Source organism: Patiria miniata, unplaced genomic scaffold (assembly GCF_015706575.1).
Source record: "Patiria miniata isolate m_02_andy unplaced genomic scaffold, ASM1570657v1 HiC_scaffold_11, whole genome shotgun sequence".
NCBI lineage: Eukaryota > Metazoa > Echinodermata > Asteroidea > Valvatida > Asterinidae > Patiria > Patiria miniata.
In genome coordinates this window covers 4,333,503-4,347,472 of record NW_024037049.1, presented here as the reverse complement: position 1 = coordinate 4,347,472, position 13,970 = coordinate 4,333,503, and the positions used below count along the sequence as shown (strand labels likewise).

The following is a 13,970-nucleotide window of genomic DNA, read 5'->3' as shown; positions in this document are numbered from 1 at the left end:
TATGTATAACCATAGAAACATTGGGACACCGCCCCCCCCCTACACAAAAACAATTGAAACAAATGAGGTTAGCACTCTCTCCCATTCACACACATCCGTCTTTTCATCGGTCGATCTTCAGAAATTCGAGGAGTTTACTTGGACGGGTTATTCGCAATCTGAGTCTGACCCGGGCCGGGACTTTTAGAGTGCACGTGATTTATGCATTCAGTAGGCTCAACCACTTTTCTGCAGCGACATAATTCGTATGTCATTTGTTTTATAGTGTCTTTCCCAATGGTAGTTTTTTTCCAATTTGGAACAGTTTATCTTCATTTCCAAATGCACACACCGATTGAGCCATCAGTATCAAGTGCCAATCCCCGCTGATCTCCCCAGTAATCATTCTCTCAAATACAATTGGGTCCCTCCAGCCTCATTATTGTTTCAATTTACATCATCAAATTGAGGTAGTCTGCAAACGAAAGCCTGTGAAGTCACTGACCCTGTTTTGTCTTTTCTTTTCTTGTCCTTTGCAGATATTGTCTCCAATACTGTTTTTATAGTGGATACATGAGGTGGGCGACACTTGAACAGAATTTAGATTACACTCCGAGTGTATACATGGATATAGAATTGAGTTTCCCAAGGGGGAGCTGGAGCCTTTTTATGCCAATAGACGTTAGAATTGGGAGTCACTCGTCTTTGAGCTAGGAACCTGGACACAAACCAGCTGAAATCATGGCAGAGTTTCTGAGTACAACGGTCGCGGGTTCTCAGGCTCAACCTTCGATCGAGCGCAATGGTATCAGTGGTTATGATGTGATATCTGCCATGCCAGCCCTCGTGGAGTACCTGGACGAGGCAGGCAATGCCACCAACCAGACGGCCAGTCGCTGGTTTTTTGACGGCATGTATTACGACCTGACCCAGTTGACCAGCGTCTACGCTATTCTGATCATCCTCAGCGTCATGGTCATGGTGGTGGGTCTGACCGGTAACTCCATGGTCATAGCTGTGGTGTGCCGGCATCGGTCCATGCGAACCCCGACCAACTTCTACATCGTCAGTCTGGCGCTCAGCGACTTCCTCGTCACCTCGTTCGTCATGCCGCTCAAGTTGCTGGAGTTGTCTGCCGATGTCGACATCTCCATCCTCAACGCAGCCATGTGTTCCATCCTGGGATTTGTCCAGCCGTACTTCGTCTTCACAAGCATCTGGACTCTGGTGGCCATCTCTATCGACAGGTAAAAACTGCAACATATTTGGAAGCTTGGCTGATTGAGCCGACTTAAGTTCCCCAATCGGTGTAGTTTCTCGAACGTAAATCTGACGTCGGCATCGATTAGGGGGACTTGCAGGTATAATGGATACCATTTGCAAAAAGAAATGTGTTTCTGACAATTCAAGGCACAACAATACAATAAATATGAAGCAGGTTATTAAAAAAGTAACCTTTCAAACTTGCAGGTGAGTAGATATACGCTTTGAGAAAACTGTGAAAATGTAAAAAGTATGTTGTTTCCCTTGAAAGCGCGATGTTATGCTCGGAACCATCGCAAGGAAATGATGGTTATTCCTCTTTTCTCGAAAATGACAGCAATCGATAGGGAGCAATTATTTCACAGGGCGCATGATACTATTATTTACTTACAATCAAGTGGAATTTTTCATGATACTTTGACAGTTTCGTTTTCGAATGTTTGCAAATGGTATCTATTACAGTTGACAACTGTCAGACACCCGAAGTTGTTGCCTCATGTATAGTCATACATCATGCTGGGGGAACATGAGATATGAATTATTAAGTGGCAAAACTAGAGCAATGAGACGACCAGGCCTAGATCATCGCGGAGAACATCATAGTATGTGAGACCATGCAGTGCAATTGATTAACGATCTCGATTGACAGAACAAAATTCATCAAATAAAAGGATTTAACCTTTATTCCCTCATTCTACCTTTCTTGATCCGGCTTCTGAGGGTCTTACGCTAACCTCAATAAGGGGACACTTTTAACAAAAGGGGCTCATGTATGACTAACCTCAATAAGGGGACACTTTTAACAAAGGGGCTCTTTTATAAAAAAATATGGGTGACTATAAGAGAAACAATGTACAAAGACTGAACGTTATTAAGCATCTGTGTAGACATTTTAATTTCGTACTTTAACCTGTGCGGTTTTTGCCGAGGCGGATGTTTTACGTGACCTTAGAAATTGAGATAAACCACTTCGAGGTAAACTTGCTATACTTAAAACTATGTCTGGACAAAATTACCGTTTTAGCTAAAATGGTGTCTGAACATGGCCTTTGCCATCTTGTCTGCTGATATTTAATCTGCAGATAGTTTTGTTGGTACGGTTAAGATAGACCATATACGACGGCATGGTTTTACCGTTATCGCTTACTTAATGGTTTTAGCGAGAATTACTCGAAGATATATATATTAACATGTGCCGTTTTGTTTGTTTGGTGGCTGTCGTAAATATCTATATATAATTGAAGGAAAAAAGAGAGATAACTATTTCCCCGTATTAAAATATATTGATCTAATAAGGTTCAACAGGGTCAAGTTTTGACAAAGCATAACACATCAGGCATGGACTTACACACAAAAAAGGAAACACATCATTTCACAACGATGAGTAAACCGAACACTCTTCTTCACGGGACCTGTTACGGAATATTAATTTGATGTAATGATTTTTGTCAACTCAAGTTCAACAGCTGCCTGAAGGACTCGTCGACTCCGCGCCCTTAACGTTTACGCACGGGAGGTAATCAATAAATCGTTAGGTGGATTAGGACCGCTCGCACTGCGCTCGCCATTACCACGTCGTCACCTCACAAATGCGCACTTCTGGAGGTGAAATTAATAGAGCGCTAACTGTGCCGTAATAACCGTGTTTTTTTTTTAACCGTCTGACAAGGTACAGTTATTTGGCAGAGTCAAGGTTGAGGTGTGGACGCTCGATCAAGAAATTAATGAGGTTGCAATAAACAGGAGCCGTGGGATGCGGACTCGTCGTCAAGACGTAATTAAATCTCGTAATATCAAGACTTCTTTGCCCATATAAACAGCTGTGGGGATCGAACATCATCAGAGAGGTTGTATTTGTTGTCCTCGTTATCGTCATTGGACTACTTTGCGAGTAAAGAACGTGAATGATATCACTGTGATGTCAACTCGGTTACCAAACCCACTGCCCCAGCCTCGCCCAGCCTCATACCTAAATAAAATATTGGCTTTGCCATCCGGACGTCAACTTAGAACTAGTCTCCAGTGTGGAATTGTACACATTGGGTTTTCCCACTTTTCAAATTATTCTTTTAAAAATATTCTGTGCAAATCCAAATCTGAACTCTAAAATGTATAGTTTCAAAATTAATCATTAACTTAAATAAATAAATCATTTTCCTTAAAGTACTGATAAAAAAACTCTGTCGGTTTTTAGTTAAATATATAAAAATAAGTCAAGGGCAAAAACCCCAATATAAAACGTAGATCTCTCCGATGCAAATTACATCTGATAAACAACACTTGTATTATTCCTAAGTGCTGCCCATGTGCATTTTGCATGAATCGGCCATATTGAAGTGAAAGTGAGGTAAATCTTAATTTTTGGGAATTGCGAAGAGAAATGAAAGCAAGTTAATTACTAATTAATTCGAGTCTGCTTCAATGAATAACTTAACATTTGTAATTAAATATTCCCTATAATGTTTAACGCCAGATTTAAACAAAACAGTAAAATATGACTGCATTATGCCTGCATAAATAGTCTGGCGCCATCCCATTCAACAGTTAACAATTAATAAAATACATTCAGGGACCTCGACAAAAATGCCCAACTCGTGGATAAGGCCCATATAATTCATTTCAAAGGTATTATTGCCATTGTGGAAAAACCGTACACCATTGGCGTAATGGACGCATCTGTAACTTATAATTGTAAGATGCTGAATGATTACGTTCATATCCATTACAAAGTTCAAATATATTTGTCAAAATATTTAAGCACCGGCTTATTGATGCTGCGAAAATCATTTCACACTCGAGTAATCCAACAAGTACGTGCCCTGTGATGCGCGGCCACATTTGAAACCAGCCCTTATTGGGATTCGTCTAGTTTATAATCTCTCGACAATCGCTTGGCCTAGTTCATCCAGTTGCAGTACTACCGCCCCAGTGGTAAAATGGCATACACTTGATTACCAACAAATTAATTTAAAATTGATTTCACGCGGTCCTTTAGTGGATGCTGTTAGTGGGATGACCAAAGGAATGTGCGGCCTTAAAGTAATAACAGTGACGCTATATGAAAAAGTAGTAGTGACACTGCTTTAAGAGCTTTGGTTGTGTCACTGGACCATCGCACAAAAGAAAACTGACAAAGAGCATCTAATTTTGAAGCCTGCGCTCGTTATCACTGCCTAAGACGGTGTATTTATAAGTAATCTGTTAATGCCTTCTCTTTTTAGCTGAGCCCATTACGGAGTTTTTTTTTGCAATGAGCATAATCATTCACACGCTGAGTCTGATCTGAAATGACTACATTATGTGATATAGGTTGACATCTGCGTTGCTATTACGTTGCTCCTATACGTAAATATGGATGCTAAGCTTTGTTTTCAGCACAGAAATATAAACGACCCAGTTGTCATTAAGTATCCTCCCCATACGGGCTCAAAACGATGTTTGTGGACATGACGTCAACGCTATGTCCTTTATCTCGACTATACACCTCCGGTTTTTCATGAATGATAGCAATTGTAAAGAACTTCCTTCGATTGTAAACCAACGTGATGTGCAAAAGAGTTCAGGGAATGTGTATCCATGGATCACGATGGTCGCATTTGGTCGTTTATCAAAATGTCCTTCAAGAGCTAGGAATCTGCTCCTCCCAATTCCAGGTATGCTGCTCAAGTAAAAAGAGTCGAGTTCCGTCTACACTTTACATTTCCTACGGGCAAAATGAAGACATGAGTATAAGAGATGACTCGTGCCGTGAGTGTAGGTGTGCATTTCCCCCTCGTGCGTCTGTTGGACCAAGAGAGATCAGCTCTACTCGCTTCTGGCTAGTTTAGAGTGAAGAGGGTATGCAGTTATGTTCGACGACCAACTTCTTGGGTTCGATTCCCAAGTTTGCATTCCGCTCCAGGCAGGATTCGAACCGACACTCTTGCAGTGACTGTTTAAAGAAATCGAAGTGTGCCTTCAGCAACTCTATAGAAAGGGGCCTCTTGTATAGTCACTCCTCAAAACACGTCAGCCAGAATGTACTTCAAAGATTTCTCAGATCCTGGTTTCTATTCCAAATCGAAGGGTCACACGAACTGTCTAGGGTCTTTGCTTAATCAACGTCACTAGGGGGCGCGCTACCCCAGTACCTCGTTCCTTGAAGGAATTGTCACGCTAGAACTAAATCAGGCTGCACTTGCAAACCGTAGACTCTTTCGCGTCGTTAATACGTGGGTTGCTCAGCTTACAAGAATCCACTCGAGAGGCCGAAGCTTTCCAACGCAGCACACCTTTAACCAAGCCGTAACTTGATCCAATTGACACCACCATAACACTCACAAGATCCCGCCCTAAAAGTTTGTATTTTTCCCCCTCGTAGGTATCTGGTCATTCTTCACCCGTTGCGGTCCCGCTCCTTCAACACGCGGTCCCGGGCCATTCGCAACGTGGCCGCCATCTGGGCCATGCCCTTCCTGGTCCTGGCCGGCTACTTCTACCCGCACCGGACCATGAACTACCGGATGACCAGCGAGCTGGGTGTCATCAGGCGTACGGCTTGCCGGTCTGACTTGCCCCACATGATCCAGCAGTGGTACGCGCTGTTCCAGTTTACCGTGCTGCTGCTGGTACCCGTGGCGTTGCTGTGCTTCACCTGCTTCTCCATCGCCCGCCGACTCTTCCGGCTTACGGAGGACGAGAAGATGCTCAAGACGTCGCTGAGGAAGGAGGAGGCAAGCCGGCGAAAAGTAAGATCATTCAAACAAAATCTTCCAGAATGGCCGCAACTGACTAAGGTCAAGTTACACTGCAAAGACCTATCACACATGTTAAGAAGAAGAAGTGAAAACAGAGTAGTAATTACAATCAGTTGTGTGTAAGAGAAAGAAGCTCATATGAACCCTGTTTCTTCTGAGAATCACTCTCCTGTTTAATATGTCCCTTCACCATAGGCGGATCCGGGGGAAGGGGGGGGGGGCAACGGCCCCCTAAAAAAAACCTGATTTTTTTTTTTTTAAATCGGAGTGAAGACACCGTTTTGTCTTAAATTTTCAGGAAATAAAAAATGTTGCGTATCTCCATCGCAAGCCATCAGCTACACACACACTTTAGTTTTAATTTAACATAGTGGAAAAAAGCGCACGATATTACTTAATCCCCTTCCCCCTTTTTGAAAAAAAATACTAGAGCCCTCTTGGCCCCCGGAAAATTTGGTTCTGGATCCGATTTGCCCTTCACATGGTGTTTCTTAAAACCCCAAGTTGGTACTCGTCACCATTCAAAGCTTCAAATCACATTTGAAGCACCTCGACTGAAAAAAAAAATCAACAATAGACCGTTTAACTGTATCTCGGTTGGCAGGCCTTCCCTACTTTGGGTGTGGTCAATTACACAGTAAAGTCTGTACCCATACGGCCACTCTGTACCACTGCATCTGTAAACCAGAACAATGGTCATTTTCTGTAAAGATGTATTAAAATCATTCATATTATTGTTCTTTACTGATTTTCCTTTCTAGGTCGCGAAGATGGTGTTAGTTGTTGTGTTTGCGTTCGTCATGTGCTGGGCTCCGTTTTTCATTGTGACGCTGCTCAATCATTTCCTGCAGTTCCTCGTGAACCGTAACTTTTTCTTCTGGCAGTGCATACTATTTCTCTTGGGCTTCTCGAACTCGTGTATGAACCCCATCATCTACGCGTTTATGAGCCGGGCCTTCCGTAGGGGCTTCCGAGGCATCATCGTCTGCTTCTGCCCCTGCACCAAGGTCTGCTTCAAGAACAAGAGCAAGTTTGTCAACCCACGGCGTAGCGTGACCATCATCTCCAGCGAGCCGGCCACCGAGGCCTGCCGGGTCGGGGGCGAGGGGGCCAAGGCGAACGCCAAGCGGCGTCGGGCGGCCGGCGGTGGCTTGGACCGTAACTCGCGTTGGAATAACACGCAGTACAGCACCATGTCTGAGACAGAAAACATCGACATGACGAGGATCTCGAGCTCGGGGTCGGCCAACGGCGGGCCGTGCGAGCACCACTCGACCCGGAACAAGACGGACTCCTTCATTAACAAATCACCGGTGACTGCGACCACACCAACCGATTCCCCTCGCCAAGGGGAATTTGAAAACAATAACTTTAGTCAAAAAAATTCCCAAGAGTCTGGCAACAGCCCAAACTCCTTTGACAAAATTGAGGAGGAGGGCCCTTTCGAAGACGTAGCCCTGGACGAGGGATCCCGTGAGAACCCTGCAGCTAGTAGCAAGCCATGCATCGACTACAATCGCAACACGCCACCCCATCCGACTGAGAAACAGCTCCATGGCTTCGTTCAAGACACGGACGAAGAACCGGGTTGCACAGCCCCTCTCCTTTCGATATCTGAGGACAATCCCACTGTCGCAAATGGGGACTGATAGAAAGGTTTACATTTACGTCCCTCTTATCTTTACACCAGTATTGGCACACAGTGCATAATGAAACGTCGTGAGAACGGCGAGCGTGACTTTGCACCGATTGTTTAAGGAAGCAATTAGGACGCATCATCTTGCTGCCATTAATGTTAGCAGCTCAACTTACCGTTTTAAGACACGTTTCGTGCGCTTTTCAGAGCACAAAAATGTGATGCCAGCCAAATGTCTTTCAGTCCACTCCCAGTAGAGCAAAACAAAAATGAATATTACTCGCCACGTGCTCAAAGGGAAATCAAGTCAAACAATCTACTTAAAACTTGCGAAGTATCTACGCAAAAGCAGATAGAATTTTGAAATCCACCAAAGTCTTGAAGCTCTTAGACATAATTTGATAAATATATTACTTGTGAATCATTGGATTGATACAGTGATTGCAGAGAGATTTATAAGTCAGCTCCGAGGTTTCTCTTAAATCTTCTTTGATTTACTTTAGTTTGTCCTCGGTTTTTACGGAACATGATTTGTTTTTAGGTGAGTGGCAATGAAAAGATGCCGGAGCCTTAAATATTTGGTGTACTTTTCCCCCTAAAATCTTACAATACAAATACATCAATTGAATCCGCACTTGTCGGATATCCATTGGAATTTGAAGTCAAAATCCTAATCATTCAGTCGGCGCATCGGCGGGAAATTCCCAATGGATGCATGGGCACAAGTATTCACGAGAGTTTGTTGCTATTCAAAAATGTGCGAGAAAGAAATGATACATTTCAATCATGTCCCGGACTGGGAAGATTCCTCCGATTCGGCCGAATAATTCGGGCACCAGTAACAGTCTCAAGGGAATGTACATTTTAATGTAGTATTCATTCTAAGCTTATGTCGGATAATGTCGTAAGTATGCAAAAGTCAGCCACTTTTTGCCTATTAGAGAGACTGTTTTGGTATTAGAGAGATGGTCAAAAGAGGATGTTAAACAGCATGGTGAGAAGCGTTTCTACAAGAGGTCTGGCTAGTTCCTAAAACTCAACAACCATGTTATTGCCTTCAATGTATATGTACAGGTAACTCTAAAATGAATCCCCCACTTCATGGGAATTCACTTCATAAGTTGAAGACAAACAATAATCAACTTAAACCACTAACTATTGTTCATCACCAAAATTTAACAAATTAAGAATCATGCTTTCAATTGCATGCACGCTATTCTCAACATAAAACAGACTTACTGCTGAAGGTTTTTTTTCTCATTTCATGAAGTCACAATTGTAGCATTTTGGAACAAAAATGGCAAAAGCTAATGAAGCCGTTATTCTGTATTATTTTTGGGGAGAAATTACAAAGATGATGATGCAAAAAATGTTGAAAAGGAGTGGTTGACTAGTTTGTATGTTGGTTGGTACGTTTGTTCGTCGATTTTTGGTCGGTCGGTTGGTTTGCTGTGTGAATATATGTGTTATGAGCTTGGTGTTAAAGAGAGTAATCGTGTTACTGTGTGAACAGTTTACAAAATAATTAAAATGGTGGTTGATTTGGCATTGAGAGCTTTGTTTAAATGACGTCACTCGTTCTACTAACACCTCTAGGTGGCGCTCTAGGCATAGCTTTGGCATAATTCTAAAGACATTAAATGTAGTTCCAGATATGGGCCATGGTTCCTTGGACGCCTAGCATTGCTATACCATACCTTTTCTGTACTTAATTTTTATTACTTATCCTCCAAATTAATAACAGTCCCACATTTTTAAGGGAATTTTTAAATGGAAATATGTTCAATATGCTTCCACCGTATGTTAGCTCGCATGCTGATCGTTCATCACTTCGCGTAAATTTGACACGTATTGCGGGGCGTCAAACGCGGGGATCATGTGCGTGTAATATGCTTACATACCAGCATTGTAGTCGTGTTCATTTCCACGAGTACGAGTACGAGTAATTTGTCACGACTATGAGTACGAGTACTTTGCCACGAGTACGAGCACAAGGCATTTTCCCCTATGAGTACCAAAAATTCGAATCGAGTATGAGTATACGAGTACGAGTACAACTGTACGAGTACTGTCAACGAGTTGGAACAGATTTCAATGGGCAGGCCTACACATTGTTCTTAAGGGCTTTTTGGAGTCAATAACTAGGCATTAACTAAATGGAGAAGCCTCCCAAACACTACAAAATTGTTCTTTCTCCTGCATGTACCTCTTATTTTGTTTTAAATTCTTGCAGGAGAACATTTGCAAGAGTACGAGTACGAGTACTTTGTCATGAGTACAAATGAAGTTGTACTCGTACTCGTATAATATGCTCGAGTACGTTTTTGGTACGAGTACTGCAACACCGATGCATACACATTTATATAGCACACCCATGAGTCAAATGACATCCAATCGGACCATTCCTCATTCCCCCTCACCCTCTGCTTTTCGAATTTCCCAAGCTGCTGGTATAGCCACTTCTGTTGCCGTACGAAAATAAGATTTGCACAAGTTTCACTGGCTTGACCCTATATCCGCACCCCTAACACGTGTACATACGATTTGGCCTACGCCCACCATATGTTTAAACCAAGTATGGGATTCATATGGCTAAAACCATTTAAAAAATCCAGTTGACTGCCACTGGTCATTGGCGCCATCGATAATTGAAGCAACAATGCATCCATTAGGTTGTGTGACCGTTTGACCAACAGTTGAAGAGCCTTATCCCAAATGCTAGGCGTACAATCCTAGACTATATACAAGTACTATATGGCCTTACAACCTGTCACATAATTATGCAGTCCTTAAATTGGGCATTCAATTATACAAAAAGTGTGGTAAACATTACCGGTGCATTTAGTTGTCCTTAAGGTGCATTAACTTCATTTTCGGCCTACTGGTGTATCCTAATGGTGCATTCTACTGATTCAAACTGTACATTTTGTGTTGACGTTCTATTGTTTCAAAGTGTAGCCTACATTTAATATTTTGCTACTGATGCAGCGCTAAACGTTGAGAATAGAAGTTAGAACTGGTGTTTCTCTGCATACTGTAAGTTACCAAAGTTAATGAGTTATGAAGTAACAAATGTTTTTTTTTAACTAAGAAATGTTTTAGAAACATGTATTTTGCAGTTGGTATTTTGTCTGAAATGGTTGGTCTGAAATGTTTTGTATAATACATACCTGTATGAAAGAGTTGTTTAAGAAATGTGAGGCAGATATTTGACGTTTTGTGATTGTGCATAAAAGTATGCAAATTCACGATTTCGAACATTTGAAAAATATGTATGTAAGTTAACGTAAACGCTTTAAGTTAACGTTAAAATATATTAATAAAAAATAAAAATAATACATTATCATTGGAAACAGCTGTAAAGATGAATGACAAAATGTTGGGCGATTTTATCATGTCAGACCATGTAATATTTACAGTCAGAAAAAAATAGAATCAGAATACAATTACAGCAAAATAAATAACATATAAATTATTTCTTTCTATGTTTTAAAGGGTAATGTGGCATTATGAATCATCATAGATATGAGATTTAAAATATCTTACAATTGAAATGTAAATATTCGAGTTTTATGCCAATAACATAAATTATTATTACTCATCGTTATGATTATAGAAGTGTTCAAATATATCCCATTCTGGTTGTGAATATTGGTGTGAATATGTAAAAAAAAAAAAAAGGTATACATCTATTTGTGTATATTGTGTATGTACATTGTTTGTATCAATGCACATTCAGGGAAAATGCTCTTTTAGTTAGTAAGAGATCATTATTTTAAGGAACCAGAAAGGTACATATGATAGCAGCCATGAAAAATAAAATATTTCAGGAAACGAATTGAAATACAATTTTTGTTGTGCCGGCTAAACAGCCCTATCTACTAAGGTAACAAACTGAAAGGAACACATTTTTGTGGCGCACTTAAAAGTGTTATGGTGACGTTTTGAAAACAACAAATATGCCTAGGCCCTATATATGTAAAGCTATAGACCAAACTGAGTAGTCCACTTTTTGTGATTTCTGGGAATGACTTTTCGCCATAACTGGGTTGTTGCAAAGCTCGCTCCGAGATGGTATTTCATACAATGTACACTGACGTGTTCAAAGTTTTACCGAGCGAACGTGTGACATGAGCTCAGGCATGGAAGCGTGCCAGTAATGGCGAACAAAACAGTTTCGGTAATTTCAATATCGGATTTGTGCACCAAGGTCGTCGGTCGGTTGTTTTTCCCGAAAGAATAGTGTCTATACCACCCATATTTGGTATATCATTGAAAATAATGTTAGCCCCATAGGCTCTTCTCCTAACTAGACCTGCAGTTTAAACTGGTTAGGAATGCCCCAAATGTAGTTGGGACTGTCCGACCCATGTTGGGACCACTGCTATACTTGGGGCATAACAATAATGCGCACCAAGCTTAGCATTGATGACCGGCCACACTGCAAAATCTGTGTTTATAAATTAAGCACTTTTCTAAACGGTTTCTTGCTATCACTTCGTAAACATGTTTGAAAACTAAACATGTTTAGAGTATTGATGGATAGTATTTAGCAACTAAACTCAAAGTGAACTGGTATGACTGGTATCATATACCCTATGAAATCATTCCGCCTGAAATGGTATCGTTTTGGAAGAAAAGTAACATTGAATCTATCAAAATAAGTCGCCTGTGGGTATACTTGTTTTGTTGTGCGCACATGTTGTCTGTTTCTCAAAAATGTATAGCATAGTGACTGAGGTGAAACGTCATCAGGTCAGGGGTGCGTTTTGGCGGTCATAACCAAGAATTGGTTCGGTGGTTTCTTGTCGGTGAATTTCTTCGGCAATTTTAATTGGGTTAGAATTACGCGTGATCATGTAGTACTCAAATCCCAAAAACAATTAACCAAAGAGAAGCCACCGAACCAATTCTTGGTTATGACCGCCAAAACGCACCCCAGTTGTTATTTACCCTACATTTAATTGCCCCAAACGGGAAAAAAAAGAGGGGGGAAGCGAATGATCTTACTTACCTTTAAAGATCTAAGACAAGTATTCCAGGCAACTACAGAAGAAACGGGACACAGGTTTAAGCATGATTACAGTTCTAGGTATACTGATTAGACTTATTCATGTTAATGTACCCTTTAAGGAGACATTTTCGACATAAGTTATACCCTAGGGAGACACAGGACAATAGGGAGACATTTTCAATGTCTTCCTTATGTTACAAGTCCTATTTAGAGGCAAAATTTTACCGTCGCAAATAGGCTAGATTTCGTGGAAGTAAGATAAGGGAAACTAGGGTCAGGGTCATTAAAGCTGGAAAACTATTGTGCACAACCCTATGGGAATGTCCCCCTAATGTACAATTTCCCATAATTATTATTACTAAACATCTTTCTTGAATATATCTATAGCTGATGACAATTTTGAACTGGTTATTGCACTGGTTATTGCAATTATTTGCAATTTCACCATAACAAACAACGTTATGCTTTACACGGGGGAATTACAAATCACGTTCATTTCTTCTCTATGTAGAAATTTAACTTTTACTTGGTAAGCATTGACACTATGTTTGAAAAAAAAAATGAAATGTAGATTAATATATTTAACATTCTCGTATTTACTGTAAATAGCACACGTTTGGATGTATATATGATATGTGTATTCAGATTTTTTCTCCGGTAAACTCTGTGATAGAGCTGAACATTTAAATTTCGTGTTTGTGAGCATTATTATTATGATGTATATACGAAATGATAACGATGATGTTTATATGAGAAAGGATATAATTTTGAAGGTACACGAGGAGAAAGGTATGGAAGTGCAAATAAAATTGGCAAACCACACATTTTGTCCGATGTTTTGAATTGGGTGAAAGGTATTTGTATAGGTATAGGTATATTTATACTGCATTCTAATAAAAGTTGGGGTGGGGTGGGGTGGGGGCAAGAAAACGGGGCGAGAGGACGCAGAGGGTTTGGGGATTTAACGCCCTCCCCTTTGCCAATTTCTCTGAATTCCTTAATGATGCCGCAAAATGCAGGAGTAGGCCTAATAAGAATCTATACGTTCATTTTTTTTTTCTCCCTGGAACACGTCAAACCCCACATGTATAGGGGCGTACCTTCGACACGAAGTCACAACTAACCCCTCCCCACAGCCAAACTGGAATCTGCCTATGCTCAATCCCGTTGTTGTCAATCAATGATTAACTTTTCAATAGCCTTGAGATACACAGCTGCAAAGCATTGTGAGCATCTAACCCCCTCCCTCCAAAAAGTGAAGCCAACGTATTCGTCACAAATTAAGAATGTGATGGACATTAGGAGCAGAGACCTCAGCTTAGAAAATATCATGGCAAGAAGC

The 13,970-nt window shown here is 41.0% G+C and overlaps 1 protein-coding gene across 1 annotated transcript; it reads left to right on the top strand.

The window, feature by feature from the left end:
• The first annotated feature begins 522 nt into the window (after positions 1-522).
• LOC119742550 (galanin receptor 2a-like) lies at positions 523-11,294 on the top strand. Its single transcript, XM_038218571.1, has 3 exons — positions 523-1,226; positions 5,603-5,969; positions 6,740-11,294. The coding sequence occupies exons 1-3, from the start codon at positions 721-723 to the stop codon at positions 7,625-7,627; spliced, it is 1,761 nt and encodes a 586-aa protein (XP_038074499.1). The 5' UTR covers positions 523-720; the 3' UTR covers positions 7,628-11,294.
• Positions 11,295-13,970: the final 2,676 nt, after the last annotated feature.